The 19,308-nt window shown below is 48.8% G+C and overlaps 1 protein-coding gene across 1 annotated transcript in view; it reads left to right on the top strand.

The window, feature by feature from the left end:
* Positions 1 to 19,308, top strand: part of HUNK (hormonally up-regulated Neu-associated kinase) — a gene marked incomplete at its 5' end in the record, with an annotated part of 116,907 nt that overhangs the window by 83,629 nt on the left and 13,970 nt on the right. Inside the window, 3 exons of the mRNA XM_049629141.1 lie at positions 4,136 to 4,271; positions 9,958 to 10,120; positions 14,328 to 14,411. Of these exons, the coding sequence (XP_049485098.1) occupies positions 4,136 to 4,271; positions 9,958 to 10,120; positions 14,328 to 14,411 (383 nt within the window). The remainder of the gene's footprint in view (positions 1 to 4,135; positions 4,272 to 9,957; positions 10,121 to 14,327; positions 14,412 to 19,308) is intronic.

Below are 19,308 nucleotides of genomic sequence, written 5' to 3'. Positions count from 1 at the left end.
CAACCCTGCAAGGTAAGTACTCTCATTCCCAATTTATCAGGGAGGAAACAGAGTCTCAATGAGCTTATGTGGCTTCTCTGTTTCTGATTTTATGTCTGCTTCACCCCCAAACCTGGATTTGCCTAATATATCAGGCTGCTTCTCTCCCTTTCCTTATTTTATTTGCTGTAAGATGCTTCCCCTTCCTCCAGATTTGGGGGGAATGATCTGTTGTTTTTACGTTTTGAGTAATGTCAAAATTGAGATGCCCAAATTGAAAATACGCCAATTTCATTAAATGTCTTGCCAACACATCTTTAATTTAATGATTCTATCATTCGTATTTGTAAGGATCTCTACATGTGTACCGTATAATAGTACAATTAGATTCAGTTGGGAGAATTTTGGCCGAGTTAAAAAAAAAAACAAAACAACCTCAGTGTTATTGCCCTTGTGAGTCCACTATGCATGCTTTCGAAGAATTGCCCCTCATCTCTACCATGTAGTTTGAGAACTTAAGCTTTTGGGATCTTTGCAATTCTTGCTTCTAGACAGTCTCTTTCCGCTTGTTGTTGGCACTTGCCTATCACAGGGTCGGGAATGCCTTTCGTGGCTTACGCGTTTTTCAGACAATTTACCTTTACATCACTACATCTCAGTGATGGTGCTTACACATTCCAAACAATCACTTCAGATCAAGAGGGTTTTGCACCATGAAATCACGGAAGTGAAGCTGAAGGTGAGTTGTTCGCGTTTTGTAAGGATTGAGCCGATGCCAGTTGAGATTTTTGAGAAGGTTCAACCGTCAAATTCTTGTTCTTGATGCTTTTGCCTAGGAAATGATAGGGAAGGAGACTTGCGTGGGGATGGGACTCCACTTGCAAGTGATGGGCTTACCACTGCAAAAAGTCCGATGGCTCTGTCTGTGTCCTGTAGCCCTTTCCCTGGGCACAGTGTCACGGCGCTCACACAAACCAGTCCAGACTCTGGAACGTAGGAGGAAAGTAGGTTTTGCACCAGAAGTGTATGATGCATATGATGTGGAGCACGGAGAGGGAGCTCTCTGTGTGGTTCAGCCCTACCCTTGGGCCTGAATGGAGACCCCAATTCCTAGCTTAGAAGAGTGGGGGGCAGGGGTGCCTGGGTGGCTCAGTTGGTTAAGCATCCGACTTCAGCTCAGGTCATGATCCCACGGTTCGTGAGTTCGAGCCCCGCATTGGGCTCCGTGCTGACAGCTCGGAGCCCGGAGCCTCCTTCGGATTCTGTGTCCCCCTCTCTCTCTGCCCCTCCCCCACTCATGCTCCGTCTCTCTCTGTCAAGGGGGCAAGGAGTGGCCATGCCTGCCGTGGCTTTCCAGGAAAATGGAGAATTTTAATCCCTTTGGGGTCACCAAACATAGGGATTTTCAAGGCCCCAACACAAACTTTTTCAAAGAACTCTAACGATATTTTCAAAGTCCTTTTTGGATAGTAATGCCACGTTTGTGATGTCCAAAGAAATAAAATTCATCAGTAGAGATCAGAACTAAAATTACTTGTGCTCATCAGCAGTTTGTGAAGGTGCAGAGTGCGTGGTTCTGAAAATAGAGCAAAAACGCACATCCAGTCTGTTCTTAGCTCTTCTGGTTAATCATACTCTGAAAAAGCCTGGCAGTAGCCTGGCTTATACGGGTCCTTTGAGGGTAAGCGACAGAGATGTCGCAGAAACATCCGGAACTCACAGCCTCCGCATTTCAATTCATTAAGGCCGCATCTTTTTTATTTGATCAGTAGATGTCCCTGATTAGGCATCCAGATGACTCTTGCAATGAACGGGAGTCGAGAGAAGAGGGATAAAGGTTCCAAAAAGAGAAATGTCCTTTTTCTTTCTTTCCTTTTTTTTTTTTTGTTTGACATCTGTTTGCTTTTCAGACCATTGAACAACATTTTAGGAAAGTTTTATTTGGAGACTCAGCTATAAACCTCAGAGTATTAAATGTCCCTCATAACCGTGTCTACACATGTACTTTTACCCGCTACATTCTTAAAGAGAAATAACCTGATGACCACACCAACTGTATGGAAACCCACTGGAGGAGTTACTTGGTGGTAAAAGTTGTTTCTTTTGGGTTGATTCTGGCATCACCATCAGCCCCTCTTTTGATGGCTTGATTTCTGCCCTACGGAAAACAATGACAGAAAACACCCATCATTCTCTAAAAACGGTAACTAAATGACAGCCAAAGCCTATGAGGATGTGGGAATTCTTACGACTTTTCTTTGAAAGGTTAGATTATGTTAGAAAACTGAAAGATAGCTTTGGGGAGAAGGATAGAAAAGTTTGGGAACCAAGCAAATAGGGATTATTTTCTGGAATCTATTACTTGGTATGTTGGAAATTGGATATCATGTGCAAGGCTACATAAAAGAATATTATTAGAAAGTTATTTGTAATGTTTTTCTTTTTGAGAGAGAGAGAGACAGAGCATGAGCTGGAGAGGGGCAGAGAGAGAGGGAGACACAATCGGAAGCAGGCTGCAGGCTCCAAGCTGTCAGCACAGAGCCCGACATGGGGCTTGAACCCACGAGCCACGAGCTCATGACCTGAGCCGAAGTCAGATGCTTAACCTACTGAGCCACCCAGGCACCCCAAGGATATTTTTTATAGTGCCAAGATGATACGACAGTAAGATAAGGAGTACAGAATAAAAACAAAATCACAGTCCCACAACTCAAGCAAGACAGGCCATCTTCATTTGGAAGTAATCAGTCCCTGGCATTCTTTGTCTATATGTGTTCATGCCTATTGTCACACTAGCAGCTTTGGAGCCTGTGACCTTCCTGTGCATTATTCAGATATTTTTTTCCACGTCGTGTAGTTATCTCCATTGTTATACTCGTAAAGGATGGAAATGTCTCCTTAGAGATGAACCAGCTTCCTATCCCTAGTGCCTGGCTGGGCAGCAGGTGCTTTGTAAATGTTCGTTTAATGAAAGGACACCCAGGACATTTGAAAAAATCACTGTGGCTTTTGCCTGGGACGGAGGGGAAGGGGGTTGTAGGGATCTTCTGGCTTCTCAGTTGCTTCTCATACTCTTTCCTTACCTACCATGCTCAGCCTAACTAACGTGACCACAGCCAAGTTCAGTAGGCTGCCAGATAAGGACAGACTTTATTGGCAACACAGCCTGCCCAAGCTGCCCCTTCATTTTGAGGGAATGCACAAAAGGAATGGGCCCCTCAAGTAGATGTGGTTTTATAGTGTGGTGCTTTCTGCAACATTGTACACAAACTAAGGAATTTAAAATTTGAGTTACAGGGGCGCCTGGGTGGCTCCTTCAGTTAAGCATCTGACTTCTGCTCAGGTCATGATCTCGTGGCTCATGGGTTTGAGCCCCGCATCGGGCTCTGTGTTGACAGCTCAGAGCCCGGAGCCTGCTTCGGATTCTGGGTCTCTCTCTCTCCCTCTCTGACCCTCCACTTGTCACTCTCTTTCTCTCACTCCTTCAAAAATAAATAAACATTAAACATTTTTTTAAAAAAAATTGAGTCACAAAGTTTACTTACACCATAACCCAGACTGGCCCTCTGATTGGCCTGGCTTCACAGGCGTGGGCTATAGCTGATCTGGGTGCTGTGTCATCAGTCCAGAGTCCGGGGACTAAGTAGATGGCCATGCAAAATGGCTTTAAAAGAAAGGACCAGAAAGAGAGCACGACCTCCCTGGGTCTCAGGAGACTCTGTGTGTCGCATGGTGAGGGTCAAGTTAGAGGGCAGAATTTTGAATGCCTTCATTCTCTGGTTCCTTTCTGAGTACTCAAAAACCCACCTTGAGGCCAAGTGTTTTCTCTTTACTTCCTTTCATCCCTGTATTACCAGCCTGTATGTCGCACATCCCTCTGGCTCACCTTTAGAGATGGACCCGCCAAGCTAAGACCGCAGTATTGGGAAGTGCAGGGCACAGGGAGAGACCTGAATCGGCTCTTACTTTACCGTGTACCAGTTGTATTCCTTGGACAGATACCTTAAACTCGTCGGACTCGAGGCACCCGGAGATCCAGGGAATAGGTCAATGCTGGCAATGACTCCGGAGAGATGGTCGGGCACCTGCCTTGAGTCTCGGTGGCCTCTGCATTCAGCCTGTAACGCGGATGTCTGTCTGCCGAATGTCTTCACAGGGGCCATCAACTTCCTGCGCTCTCTCCTGGAACCGGATCCTGTGAAGAGGCCCAATATCCAGCAAGCCCTGGCAAATCGCTGGCTTAATGAGAATTACACGGGCAAAGTGCCGTGTAACGTCACCTATCCCAACAGGTAATCGAGTGCACGCAGAGGGGGCCCTTCTCTCGGGCCACACGAGGCCGTCTTCTGAGCCCTCACCACTTCTGGGCAGGAAGCTGTGCGTGATTCAAGGAGAAGCTGCATTTACCCTTGGCCGCCCCCTCCCCTCCGGGCCCCTACAGCCACCGACTAACCCACCTCAGCGCATGAGAGGAAGTGTAGACGGGGCCGTCCCGTGTGGCTGTGCAGAGCTCACCCTGCACGGGGCACCCAGCAGAGGGTGGGTGGAGGCTGCCCTCCACACCCCATTCCCCTTGTCAGACGTGCCCCGGGGGCCCACGTCCTCTATCTTCACAGAGTGGCACCTCTTTCTAATTCACACAAAGGGACCACTTAGGCTTGCTGTGGCCCGAGCGAGCGGGCGCGTGTCTGTGCTGAGCGTGTCTGTGGCCGTATCTGGTTGCGTTTGTGTGTGTGCGTGTCTGTGTCTGTGAGTGTACGTGGTTGTATTTGAGTGTGTGAGATCCATCCGTGGGCTCTCCTGCCAGCCTCAGGCAGAGTCCAGCGGGACTGCCCCTCTCCCCTTTCAGACCACCCCTTGGGCTCCTCTTCTGACACTTGTTTGCTCTGATGTTTATTTTAGCACCGAGTCCCTTGCCTCAGAACGTTGGGGTCAGGAAGAAAAGGCAGTAGGAGGGGTCAGCCGCTTCAGGCCGTGTTTCCCTGTGGACTTCCTGTGAAGGCTTCACTTTAGCAGCTTCCATGAGGAGAATGCTTTAAGGCAGGCTTGCAGGCGGGGGTCCGCGGCATGGAAATGCCGAGGGGCACCTCGTGATGGCCCGCACGTCTCTGTCACTGCTGTAGTGACTACACGTTGGAAAACAAGTATAAGAAAACATTAGCTTGTACTTCCTTCCTACTCATCGGACGTATTGTTAACCAACCCGAGTGAAGGCATGAGGACCCTCACCTTGGTTCTCTTAGAGCAAACATGAACACCACGAAGGTCAAATACCTTCCAGGACTGGGACCCACACACCAGGTCCCGGGCCTGCTCACTCTAGTCTGAAGCTCAGATGAGGACAAAAGGACCACTGATGAAGGGGGGACAGAGATTTTCAAGATGTCCAGGAAGGTCTGGAAACATCCATCAAGACTTAGGAAAGCTTTCACACTGAGTTCTTCAAACAGGATGGGCAGGCAGGGCTCTGTCTTGGGGAGAAAGTTCTAGAAGAACTTAAGAGGCCGTGGGTGGAGTCCGTATCCATGCCACAGAGCCAGATTTACACTCACCAGGGCTGAGGTGGTTTCACTCAGCCGCCATCTAGAATTCTAGCATTTGACTCATGAGAAGTAATTTAAACAAAGTCTAGTTACTTAGGTTACCAAGGGAACCTGGAAATAGACTGCTCATTTCCAGCGCTGGCTCCCCTCGGCCCGTACCTGAAACAGACACCAGAAAGATTACCTCAACGTGAGCTGGAAAGCCAAGCCGAGGAGCCATGCCTCATTACCAGGGCTCACGAAAGGTGGCAGCACACAGGTATGCTGTCTGCTAAAGGAGGGGGGCACTGGTGACAGCCACAGGAGTCATTAAGCAAATGTGATCGCTGCCTAAATGAGTATAATCAATCCACTCAACATGGCAGCCGTTGGAAGGAAGCGGCTCTGGTAGTAGAAACACAGCCTGCCCCTCCCTGATGGCCACATCTTCATTTGCAAGGAGTCGTTCCGGGGCGCCTCATTCCATAGCTTTTCCACAGGTCGCAGATAGGCATTTGTGGATTACAACTTCAACCCAGGTATCGTCCGCTGGTTTTGCCAGATCAGTGATTTTTGCATTTGGATTTGGTCAGAAGCATAAAGGCTGCATGTGAACTAGTTGGGTTGGGACCACCGTTAAGATCCTGTATATCAAAGAAAACAGCAGCTCGCTGCCTTCTGTTTTCGTGTGGCCCGTCGCTCATTTTGTACCAGACGCAGATTAATGTTGGGTTTTTTTTTTAATTTTTTTTTTAGTGTTTTTATTTATTTTTGAGACAGAGAGAGACAGAGCATGAATGGGGAGGGGCGGAGAGAGAGGGAGACACAGAATGTGAAGCAGGCTCCAGGCTCCAAGCTGTCAGCACACAGCCCGACACAGGGCTCAAACTCACAGACCATGAGATCATGACCTGAGCTGAAGTCGGACACTCAACCGACTGAGCCACTCAGGCGCCCCAATGTTGGGTTTTAAAGTGCTGGAACCAGAAATCGAAACTCTTGGGGGAGGCAGATGTTGTTTACAGTCTTTATTTTGAAAAACGTGTAAGGCAAAAAATGTGCTTTTGATAGTTCTTTTTTTTTGTTTTTTAAGGTTTTATTTTTTTAATTATTTTTGAGAGAGCGCAAGCAGGGGAGGGGCAGAGAGGGGGACAGAGGATCCGAAGCGAGCCCCACGCTGACAGCAGTGAGCCTGAGGCGGGGCTTGAACTCCCCAACGATGCAATCACGACCTGAGCCGAAGTCGGACGCTCAACTGACTGAGCCGCCCAGGTGCCCCTGGTAGTTATTTTTCTGGTTTGACCAGTACACAGATTAATGGAGTAAGAACATGTGATCAGGGAAAGGAATATAGGCTTTATTATAAAGTATATTTTACAGCTTCTCAACATACCTAGCCTCAGATTTTATTATTTTAGATGTTGTTAAAAGTGTTTTACTTGTGGGGCGCCTGGGTGGCTCAGTCGGGTGAGCATCCGACTTCGGCTCAGATCATGATCTCACAGTCTGAGAGTTCGGGCCCCACATCGGGCTCTGTGCTGACAGCTCGGAGTCTGGAGCCTGCTTCGGATTCTGTATCTTGCTCTCTCTCTCCCCCTCCCCTGCTCATGCTCTGTCTCTCTCTGTCTCAGAAATTTAAAAAAAAAAAAAAAAAAAAAGGGTTTTACTTCTGGGAAATGGATAAAATAAAGGGCTTACGTTTTGTATCACTCTTCTGTAAAGCCTTTTGTTATGTCATTTGGGCTTCCAAGTTGATCTCCAAAAGGCAAGAGGAAAATATCTTTAGATTGTATATTTACAATTTAAACGTATAAAAGTACACTTTTTATAATAAATGTTCAAGCCAGTCCTTCAGCAGTTTTGCCATGTGCCAGGCTAGCCTCCCTGTTATGGGAGCAGATATTTTTATGGAGGTGACCTTGGCTGCTTTCCTCCATCTTCCTTCTGGGGCCTGGACAGTCTCCCACCCCTCCAGTTAGCTCTGCAGATGGGTGGGAGGGGAAGGAGGTCATGGGTAACACAGGAAGGAATTGGGCCAAAGCGGTCTAACACGGGATTTAATGCGAATTTACTTAGAATTGCACCTAGTGTTCCAGAACGTTTGACTAGTGACTGTATTGCCCAAAAAAGAGGAGATGATACAAATTAAATAACTGATGCTGCAGAATACCAAATACACATGCCACTTATTGAACATGTTTTTTAATTTTTTTTAATGTTTTATTTATTTTTGCGACAGAGACAGAGCATGAGCAGGGGAGGGGCAGAGAGAGAGGGAGACACAGAATCGGAAGCAGGCTCCAGGCTCCGAGCTGTCAGCACAGAGACCGACGCGGGGCTCGTACCCACAGACTGCGACATCATGACCTGAGCCGAAGTCGGACGCTCAACCGACTGAGCCACCCAGGCGCCCCTGAACATGTTTAAAATAGGGGCACCTGAGTGGCTCGGTTGGTTGAGCATCTGACTCTTGATTTTGGCTCGGGTCATGATCCCAGGGTTGTGAGATAGAGCCCCATCTGGGGCTCCATGCATGCACACGCTCTCTCTCTCCCTCTCAAATGAAAAAAAAAAAAAAATAGTACTTTCAATCAAGAGAGTCAGCAGTGTCTTTTGGCAGAGCTCTCCTATTTCTGAAGACAGTGGACATGAAGGGCAGAGTTGGAGTGCCTGCCCACGTTTACTGACCTCTTTTCACCTCCACCCCTTCTCCTAGAGAGCTCTCCCTTCCCCTGCTTGCTCCTGGGGAGAACAGGCTTCCAAGGTGTTGCTGGGTCGATTGGCCAGGGGCACCTTGCGTGGCCCTGATCTGATTGGCCAGGGGCAAGGCCATGAGGCTGTGGTCTGATTGGCCAAGGACAAGGCACACGGCAGTCATCTGATTGGCCAGGAGCAGGGTCACTCCCGTGCAGACGTTACTGGGGAGTTGCCAACAATGGAGTTTTCGGCGTTAGTAAGTGCTTTGGCAAACTTCAAAAGTATTATTTTTTTAACAAAAGTTATTTTTTACCAGTAGTCCTTCTACTCCCCGCTCCCCACCCCACCACTGTGATCTAGAATTTGTGATTTTATGGGCAACAGGGCGAGGAAGGCGGATTTCGTGGTTCCTTGGGCCCGTTTTCTTTGGATGGCACTTACTCCTATCTAGCGAGGGAGTGCTGTCATAGGTTACATAGATGGGTGGTGGAAGATGGTCAGCAGACCTAGGTCTGCCCTTGCTGCCCTATTCAGCTGGCTTGTGAATTTGGCAAGTCAGTTTCCTCTTCTGTATCCCAGTGTGGAGTTGTCCTGTGTGGTTTCTCAGGGCGTTACGGTCTGAAGTCCCATAAAAAAGTGTCTTCAGACCCTTGGGGGTGAGGGGTGGGTTACAGAGCTCTCGGGCCAGATGTGCCTTCCTTCTGCTCCGAGTGCCCCATCTGTATCTCTCTTAAGGGATTTAGAAAGTTCTATTTGATGATGTTCGTGTTACCAACACACACACACACTCTGTATTCCTCAGCCTGCTTTCGTGTTCTCCACAGCCATTTGACACATCTGTTTACTTGAGAGCCGGTGAGTGTAGAGGTTTCGCATCTAGATTCTGCGCTAGGCTGTCAGGGTTTGTATTGTGGGGCTGCGGCTTCCTGCCTATGTGACCCGGGGCAAGTTACTTCATAGCTGTGGGCCTCAGTTTCTTCCATTGGTAAAATGGGGAAAATAACAGTACCCTACAACCGCGCCCCAGACTCTTATTTGTGAATGTGGGAGCTCTTGGTGTTTCTTTAAACACAGTCTGCATTGGGCTTCTGAACGCACTCCTTTCCTAACCCACCTTACACCCAATTCAAGTGTAGGCTCCACCCGTGTCCAAGAAGTACATTTTTAGAAAGCAACGCCAAAGTGTAAACAAATTTGGGGACAATTGGGGAAATCTGAATACAATCCAGATATTAGAGAACACCAAGAAATTATTAAAATTTTGTTGGGTGTGTGGACGGTATTGTGATTCTGCAGGAGATGCCCTTGGATCTTAAAGGTGCACACTGGGGTGTTTAGGAATGAAATGTCATGATGTGTGTGATTCAAAATACTTGATAATAATAAATAGGCAGTAAATAAACTATATATATATATATATATATATATATATATATAATATATAATATAAATAAGCAATAAACAAGAAACAAAGGAAGAAAATATGGCCAAGTGTTAACAGCGGTATACTCTGGTGTTGGGTGCACAAAGGGTATTTATACTGTTCCCTCGACTTTCCTGTGTGAAATTCTTCATCACAAAAAGCCAAGTGAAAGAATGAATGAGTTAACGAATGAATGAACGGGTCTGAGTGTCTCCAAGGGCCTGGGATGGGGAGGGGGGCTGTGCTTTGTGCCGCCATGTTTGTGACCCCACCAAGGAGGATCCAGAACCTCTCGGTGGCCGTGGAGAAGTGACCGGTTCTCTCTCTACGGTGCAGGATTTCCCTGGAGGACCTGAGCCCGAGTGTGGTGCTTCACATGACGGAGAAGCTGGGTTACAAGAACAGCGACGTGATCAACACTGTGCTCTCCAACCGCGCCTGCCACATCCTCGCCATCTACTTCCTCTTAAACAAGAAACTCGAGCGCTATTTGTCAGGGGTGAGTGGGGCCCTGGTGGCTGTTCTCTCTGCTCTCTGTGGAAAAAGGAGCTCTTCTTAGACCTCGAGTGTTTCTCACTTGCTGACACTTGATCTAAGCTGTTAATTTGAACTAATGGAAGGCCGAGTTTCTGAATGTGGGATAAAATAGTAGCTAAACTTGCTTCTCAGGTAGCTCGCGCTTTTTATCTGAGGTATTTTTCAAATGTCCTCCCTCGGAGTTAAGCCCTGGGCAGCACTGTGAGAGAGTCAAGCCTCTTTTCCCTTCAGTTTCTCCGTTGCCTTCTCTGCCTACCTCTTAGCTCCTTGGGTTCCCATGTTAAAGGCTTGGGGATTTCTGTGGTCGTAAAAGTTGGGGAGCAGAGCCTCTCAGGCACTGATCTCGAAAGCATGATTTAATGAGGAAGGCATTACTTACTGGTACTTCTCCAGAAGGTGAAAATGAAATTGAGCTTTGCTGGCTTGACCCCGGTGCCTTCAGTCTGGGTGACAGAGCACAGGTGTCCTGTGCCGCACGGGAGGAAGTGTGGGAGTCTTGCAGCCTAGGATGGGGGTGGACGGTGGTACCCTCATGCGTCGGTCGCCTTTGGTCTTCCGCCACAAGCAGTTCATGTGCGCCTGGGGAAGGAATTGACGTGCTTCAGTGTCTGCTTCTGACTAAATTCTCTCTCCACTTGAAAAGAATTCTGCAGACCACTCCTGTTTCTCCTACTCCGAATAGAGGAGACTGACCGGTTCTGACGGGAGGTCAGCCTGCTAGAGAGATTGAGAATTGTCAGGAAGCCTGTCGGAAATTTGATTTCAGATCCACGGTCACGAAGGGTGACCATCACCCTGTGTATGTGGTGCCCTGAGATCTGATGGTATGGGGCTGTCAGTGTTAGGAACACGTGTAGAAAACAGAACATGAAGAACTTCTAGTGCATTTTCAGTGCTATTTAAAGTCATGTGAGAGTCAACCCAGTATCTCGCAAAAGGCTTAGAAACCTTTGGTGAGGTTTCTCGATTGGAGCTAAAATGAAAATCCACCTACAGTTGGGGAAATGATATTCTCCCTGTCTGGCAGAAATGACCACACAATAAGGCCCAGAAGGCGAGATGGTCAGAGTGTGTCTCTTTAGCAAATGGATTTGGGAGATGTCTACAAAACGTTGCTGAATAGACGCAGAGGCTCTTTGGGAGGTTTGTTGAACAGTTGGATGAGAGCGCAGGTGTTTCTAAGCCGAGTCAGCTTAGGGAATTTGCTAGATTTTGCTCCAGTGGGAAATTATCCACAGAAGTACTTTTTGGGTGAACCACCAGAGGAAAAATTGTACTCGAGAAGAAACATTCTCAACAAATAAGAGGCTTTTGAAAATAACAACGGTGCTTTATTGGGGGGTGGGATGGCACATACATGTCCCATGTAAGCCCTGCTGGGGTGACACTTCTGATGGGGACAAATCTGCAGCTTTGAGACTGGATGTGAGGGATGGTGTCCAGTCACAGGAGAGCTACTGCGGGAGAGGAATTTGAGGCCAGAAAGACAGGACCTTTGACACAGTATATTTTTTATATCATTTTACTATAAGGAATGATTAGGAGCATCTCTTGTACTGTGCCCAGGTTCTCTGTCCCTCCATGATGATGAACTTAAAGATAATTGGACTTGAAGCTACTTCTCATTTGCCTTTTATAAGAAGACCACATGCCCCCTGTTTCTTTCTTATCTTTTTATACTTTTTTTTTAATGTTTATTTATTTTTGAGACAGAGACAGAGCGTGAACAGGGGAGGGGCAGAGAGAGAGGGAGACACAGAATCCAAAGCAGGTTCCAGGCTCTGAGCTGTCAGCACAGAGCCCGACGCGGGGCTCGAACCCACAAACCATAAGATCATGACCTGAGCCAAAGTCGGACGCCCAACCGACTGAGCCACCCAGGCGCCCCAATTTCTTATCTTTTTAAATCCCTATTTGGTTATATGTTTTATGATGTACATGATATGTTAGTACAGAGGTGCATGCTTATAATTTATAAATAAATATGCATATATTATAGGTCCCTTCCTATACCTTTTCCACTCATATGGGTTCAAGGTCGCACCATTTGGGGATGACTGTGGTAGAAAACAGTAGTTAAGAATTTATTTTTTTATTTTTATTTTTTTAATTTTTTTTTTAAGGTTTACTTATTTTTGAAGGACAGAGAGACAGAGTGTGAGCAGGGGAGGGACAGAGAGAGAGGGAGACACAGGATCTGAAGCAGGTGCCAGGCTCTGAGCTGTCAGCCCAGAGCCTGACGTGGGGCTCGAACCCACGGACTGTGAGATCGTGACCTGAGCTGAAGTCGGATGCATAACCGACTGAGCCATCCAGGTGCCCCAAGAATTTAAATAGCTGTCAACTAAAAGGAAGGAAAGAGGATCAACGCACTGATTTTTTTTTTCAAATGATGACTGTTACTCAAAAATTAGTTTTTAAAAAGTGCCTCCGCTGAAACTGACTATAAAATTCACAATTTCATGTTTAAAGGAAAAATTACTACTTTCCTAAGCAAACATTCTTTTGGCAGAACTTCTTTGGATGCCGATCAGTAATGTGCAGGGACTTGAGGGGTTTTTTGTTTTGTTTTTTAAAGATTTTGTTTTTATTTTGTTTTTATTTTTTTTTATTTTTTTCAACATTTTTTATTTATTTTTTGGGACAGAGAGAGACAGAGCATGAACGGGGGAGGGGCAGAGAGAGAGGGAGACACAGAATCGGAAACAGGCTCCAGGCTCCGAGCCATCAGCCCAGAGCCTGACGCGGGGCTCGAACTCACGGACCGCGAGATCGTGACCTGGCTGAAGTCGGACGCTTAACCGACTGCGCCACCCAGGCGCCCCAAGATTTTGTTTTTAAATAACCGCTACACCCAACGTGGGGCTCGAACTCACAGCCGCGAGATCAGGAGCCACACATTCCACCAACTGAACCAGCCAGGCACCCCAAGGAACTTTAGTTTTTCAAATACTTTCCTTCCTCTGTTCTGCCTCCACAGCTACAGATACGAACTTTGGTTACTCATGCTCTTCCTGAGCAATCCCTGAAGCTCTCAGGCTGTGTCTTAATTTGTCTTTGTTTCTTCCCATCTGCTGGTTTCGGCACCTCCTCTCTGCCCGGCCTGAGCATCGGCATAAAGGTTGCGTGCAAGTCTTGCAAAGCTGAGCATGGCTTTGTCTGTTGAGAATGTTCCCTGGAAACTCGGCTAATGTAGTTCCAGCTGGAGAAGGTTATTTTATTGTGTCTGTTTCACACTTAACCCTTAAAGCCTAGGACGTACCTGGTCTTGAGAACTAGGGTCTGGGCGAGTGGCTGCTTTTAACTAGGGTGAATTAATCCCCACAGACAGCTACAGCCGGTCAGCTCAGTAATTTCCACACACGGCTAATTTAACTGCCCTGTGTGCACTGTCCCGTCTATTAATCTCATCAACCAATTACTGACAACCCACGTAAAATTTTAAGACCGAAACTCGTGAACTGACAAGTAAAATACCTACCTTATCTGTCATTTCTCCCTTTCTCTCTTCGTTCTTGTTTTCTCTTTCTAAAACCAAGAAGCGTGGATTCTGTGTTGGAGAGCCTGGAAGGCCGTTCCGTGACTCTTTGTTGGTTGGTAGATGCATCAGTCATTTAATTCACCTTTCTCCACACAGGCCGGCACCTCAGTCGTGCACCTAGATCATCCTAGATATGGTTTTCTGTCATCTGTAAGCTGTGTTATGAATTGCTGTGGCTCACTGGGCAGGGGAGGGCAGGGATGCGGGCTGTTTTTCACTAAGGAAATAAGCAAGATCTGTATCTTGTTTGGTAGGTCAATAAAATGAGTTATTCTTTCGAGCTCACGTATCCGGTTTCTGCTTTCACATCTCAGAGTAGTCTTCATCGTACAGATGAAAGAACTGAGGCCAGCAAGGAGCAGTGACGTGCCCAGGGTCACCTGGCCCTGTCCTGGCAGAGCCATAACAGAAGTAGGTTGCCCGACTCTGGGTCCAGGGCTGTCCCCTCGCTGCATCATGCCTGCAGGCCACCCTCCAAAGAGGCTTTGCATTGCGATTACCTGGCTTGCCAACCAGTTTTGGCACTTTCTCAGCCAAGTGCTGGTTTAAAAATTAATGACTGCTTAATGGACACTTCTATTTCCTGTGAGTTAAGCCATGCTTTTTCCCCACCTTTCTCCTCGGATAGAAATCTGACATCCAGGACAGCGTTTGCTACAAGACCCAGCTCTACCAGATAGAGAAGTGTAGGCCCAGCAAGGAGCCCTATGAGGTGAGTGACCCCCCCCCCCAAAAATAAAATCCAGGATCGCTTAGGAAGAGTGGGTTTCCATTTTGAGAGCAAAGTGGAAAGGAAACCGGTTATTGTGGGACAGAAAAGCAGCAAGAGACAACTAGTCACTTAACTGGGTCCCCGAAACAATGGCGTACGGCTGAGCCACTGTCTCTCAGTTGTTAGACTGTGGATCTTAGCTGTGGCTACACGGTCGAGTCGCCGGGGGAGGGGCGCCTGGGTGGCTCAGCCTGTTAAGCGTCTGACTTGGCTTGGGTCATGATCTCATGGTTTGTGGGTTCGAGCCCCGAGTCAGGCTCTGTGCGGATAGCTCGGAGCCCGGAGCCTGCTTCGGATTCTGTGTCTCCCTCTCTCTCTACCCCTCCCCCGCTCACTCTCTGTCTCTGTCTCTCTCAAAAATAAATAAACATTAAAAAATATATATATAAAAAAAATGTAAACATCTGGATGCCCAGATTGCACCTCACATAATTCTCCTGAAACTCATGGGGCAGGAATGGGAAAGTGGGCGCGCGTTAGTAGTTTTTAAAGCTCCCTGGCAGATTCCATGGAGTGGCCAAGGTTGGAAACCACTGCCAGTTCTTTGAAAGGTAAAAATGAGATGCTCAAAACTGTACATGAGTGTAACACTTGGCATCAGAAGGAGGCAGTAAAATGAGGGACAGGAAAAAGTTTTGGATGAAAACAAGTATTTCTAGGCATCCTAGGACAACTTGATGCTAGATACATACTTAAAATACCAAGATCCTTTGATTTCAAAGTACAAAGTAGTATCATGGGGCGCCTGGGTGGCTCAGTCGGTCAAGCATCTGACTTCGGCTCAGGTCATGATCTCGTGGTCTGTGATTTCGAGCCCCGTGTTGGGCTCTGTGCTGACAGCTCAGAACGTGGAGCCTGCTTTGGATTCTGTGTCTCCCTCTGTCTCCCCCCCTCCCTCGCTCATGCCCTGTCTGTCTCTCTCTCTCTCTCTCTCTCTCTCTCTCTCTCTGTGTCAAAAATAAATAAACATTAAAAAAATTTTTTTAAGGGGCGCCTGGGTGGCGCAGTCGGTTAAGCGTCCGACTTCAGCCAGGTCACGATCTCGCTGTCCGTGAGTTCGAGCCCCGCGTCAGGCTCTGGGCTGATGGCTCGGAGCCTGGAGCCTGTTTCCGATTCTGTGTCTCCCTCTCTCTCTGCCCCTCCCCCGTTCATGCTCTGTCTCTCTCTGTCCCAAAAATAAAAAATAAAAAAATAAAAAAAATAAAAAATAAAAAATAAAAATTTTTTTAAAAATAAGCAGTATCATTTGGCAAGTTGTATCAAATTTGGACCCCAAATATGTGCTTGGGAAGAGACTGTGCCTGGGAATCTGGATCCAGGGCCAGGGGCACAGGATGAGGGTGTCCCCCCACCCCCAACGCCCAGGACTCTTCATGCAATGCTTTGTCAAACGCGACCCCTCGGCCTTCTCAGTGATCTTCCTGGGAACCCACTTGATTTCCCCTTCGCAACCTCTGCCGTGTGCCCCAACAGTTTTTTCATTTGAGCAGAAATCAAAAGGGAGCCTTCCTCCATGCCCTACATGAGGCCAATGGGCCTGCCCACTTCTCTCTTCCGTTTTCTGTGGTCAAAGTGGTCAGTGGTGGTGACCGAGCAGTTAGTTGTCCTGGGCCCTTACAGAGACCAGCTGGGCAGAAGTGGGAAAGGCAGAAAGAGATGGCCTGGGTTCCGGAAGAGGAGGAGGAGGGGAAGTGAAGACAGTGAGCGTAGACCTCTCTCTGGGTGACGTTGGCCCCCTGCCTGAAAGATGCTGGGGTTGGGGAGGAGTGAGGGTGGGGGAAGTTGGGCAGAAATCCAGGGATGGCTGGGGTGGGGCTTAGCCTTGACCACGGCCTGGAGGCCTCCTGCCTCTGAGACAGGCTCCGGCACCTGCATGATGAGGATGCAGAGGAGTCTTTGTGGGGGGGTGGGTCATGCTTGGCTTTCAGGCCGACGGCAGGAGGTGATGTCGGGACCACACTGCCCTGAGCTCCAGACCCTTCAGGCCAATTGCTTCCTCAGCTTCCTCTTGCGTGAGGGAAGGTGTCTCCAGTCCATCGTGCCTGGAGCCCCCAGTGTCTGTCTCCAATGGCAGCCCCACCCTCGGTACGGGGCAGGAACTCAGGAGGTACTTTTTCTCACCCCCAGAGCCAGGCCGTCCCCAAGTTCTGCCAATGTGACTCCTCAACCTCTCAGATCCCCTCCGCCGCCTTGGTCTCTCTCCTCCCTCCCCATCCCAGCCACTGTCACCTCTGCCTCTATCGGGGATGTCTGCCACAGCCCTGACCGGTCTACCCCCTTCTCCGTGAACGCCTGGCTCTCACTTCTCTGCACGCCAGCTGGAGCTGAGCCGTCCGCGCTCAGACGGAGTCTCGTCCCTTCCCTGCTCCAGTTAGCACATGTTTACTGAGCACCTCGTGCACGCCAGGCATGCCTCCTTAAGCTGGAAGGCACGGTCGGTGACATGGCCACCACGTCACAGATTAGACCGTGGTCTGCTGGCCTCTCGAGCCTCGTCCCCCGGGCCCACACACGCAGCCCTGCTTCTCGCTCGCTCCTGCAGGCCTTAAGACTTCTGTGCTCTCTTGGCTCCCAGCACCATGCACACCCTGCCCCTTCTTCCAGAATGTTCCCCTCAGCTCTCTTTGCTGATTACTATTTTATGTCTTCAGATTCCAAGGCAGGGTCATTTCATCCCGGACCCCTGCCATTCTCTGACCTTTGCCATCGGATCACATCTCTCCAGCACGGACTCACCCCCGCCCGCATCCTGCATCCCGGGGTTTGTCCCATGTGCATGTTTTATTTGCTCAGGGAGTGTTGGATTCACGTCTTTCTCCCACTCTAGACTGTGAGTTCCATGAGAGCGGGGACTGTGTCCCTTTTGCTCCTTACAGTATCCCTAGAGTCTACACGATGCCTGGCATTTGCTAAACGAACAAAGGAAAGAAGCAAGTGGGCCTTGACCGGGGTCTCCGGTAGAATTGGATTCCCAAGGGGAGAAGGTGGAATGATCCAGGAAGGACAGCTAGCTTGACTAAAGCAGGGGAACGCCTGGAGCATAGCGTGCAAGTCGTGTTATCCTTACAGATGACCATGCCCCGAAGCAGGGAGGGCCGTCTCACGGTCACGGGCTCTGAGGGCTTATCACCTCGGCTGGCGTGCAGAGAGTGCAGAATTCACGGCTAGGCTCCCTTGCCTCTGGATCTGCATTTGACTCTTTAGGGCCTCAAGGAGCAATGTGAACAGATGCACCCAGCGTCCCATCTGTGTGCCCTACGTGGCCTCCACTCCACTTTGCTGACGCGCATGTCCTCGGTTGCCCTCGAACCTGACCCCTGCGCTTGTTTGTTTTGAAAGCGTCTATGATGGGAAAGGGGCCTTTTCTTTCACCCAGATTATTTTCCTTGGATGATTATCTCATTTGGCCTGAAAACACATGGAGAGCGTTTTAAACATTTGTTGAAATATTTAACGGTTAGGGTTTAAATAGGAACACTAATGGGAAAAGAGCATTTCACTTCTCTGTGATCCATTTGTTTTCTCCAAACGGCAGTGATACTTGTGCTAATTAAATTACGGGCTATTACTGGATCATCCAGCCCGCCTCTGCTGGAACGTAGAGAGTGGAATGGGGCCAGCTCGGAAAAGTGTTAAGAAGATCTGAAAGGGCCCAGGTTTTCTAGGTAAAGCCCACTCAGAGCCTCCGTGGGCTTCTTTCCAGTTGCCGTCGGCTGGTCCTGGAGAAGCCGCCGAGAGGCGGATGGGTTTCAGGTCGTGCGCAGGCTGGCTGGGGAGTGAGCGAGGCCTCTGCGTTGTTCTGAGTCCCAGTTCTTTCTCTCCTCCGAGACAAAGCAGCTGAATTAAGTTGCAAAAACGTCCCCCTTGGGATTACAGTGCTGTTATTGTACGACTTTACCACGTTCTCCACCTCCTCTGCCTTTAAAGGGTAGCAGATATGTCTGTGAAAGTGGGACACGTGTCTCATCCAAGAGCACCTCGAGCATGGGCCCCGGAGACTCCTCTTCCTAAAAAAAAAAAAAAAAAAAAAAAGAGGCCCTCAAGGACCGTGGAGATCGAGGCAGGGGGGCCAGTCATCATTTTTAAGCTGGCTTATTAAAGCCACATAGAGCCAGAGGCCATTTGTGTTACAATCTTTCCCCAAAAATGTTAATTTGTAGAGCAGTGGAAAATAGAGCCGGGAGGGCTTCTGGGTAGCACAGGGTAACGAGGCAGGCTTGGAAGAGAGCTGTGTGGAGGGCGGCAGAGGGACGGCATCAGTGTGACCAGCCGTTGGAGCAAAGTGCCACACACCGGGGGTGGGGTGGGGTGGGATGGGGGGCTTCAACAGCAGCAGTTTTACTGACTCTTCAGTTCTGGAGGCCGGAAGTCTGAGATCAAGGTTGGTTCCCTGCACGGGCTGTGGAGGAGAACCTGTCCCCTGCCTCCTGGCTGCTGCTGGTTGCTGACATCTTTGGGCTTCATTCCTTGGCTTGTAGAAAGAAGCACCACCCGATCTCTGCCTGTACCTTCCCTTGGCCTTCTCTGTGTGTGCGCCTCTGTGTCCAGTTTCTCCCTTTTATGAGAATACCAGACCCATTGCAGGAGGGCTGGGTTACCTCTGTAAAGGCAACACCAACAGGCCCCCTCCCCAAAGGCAAAAGAGAGTGAGCTTTCCATGTGCTCCTCCCCCCTTCCAAAGCATCAAAGGGGACACGATAGGCCTGTCCTGACCCTGTCTTCAAAGAAGGTCACGTGCTGAGCTCCTGGGGGTTAGGACTCTTGGGTGCCAGTTTGGGGGGGGAATACGATTCCACCCATAAGAGGGGCAGTAAGCTAGAAGGTAAAATATTAAAAT

This window comes from Panthera uncia, chromosome C2, assembly GCF_023721935.1.
Source record: "Panthera uncia isolate 11264 chromosome C2, Puncia_PCG_1.0, whole genome shotgun sequence".
NCBI classification, from domain to species: Eukaryota; Metazoa; Chordata; class Mammalia; order Carnivora; family Felidae; genus Panthera; species Panthera uncia.
This window is presented reverse-complemented; position numbering and strand designations above follow the sequence as displayed.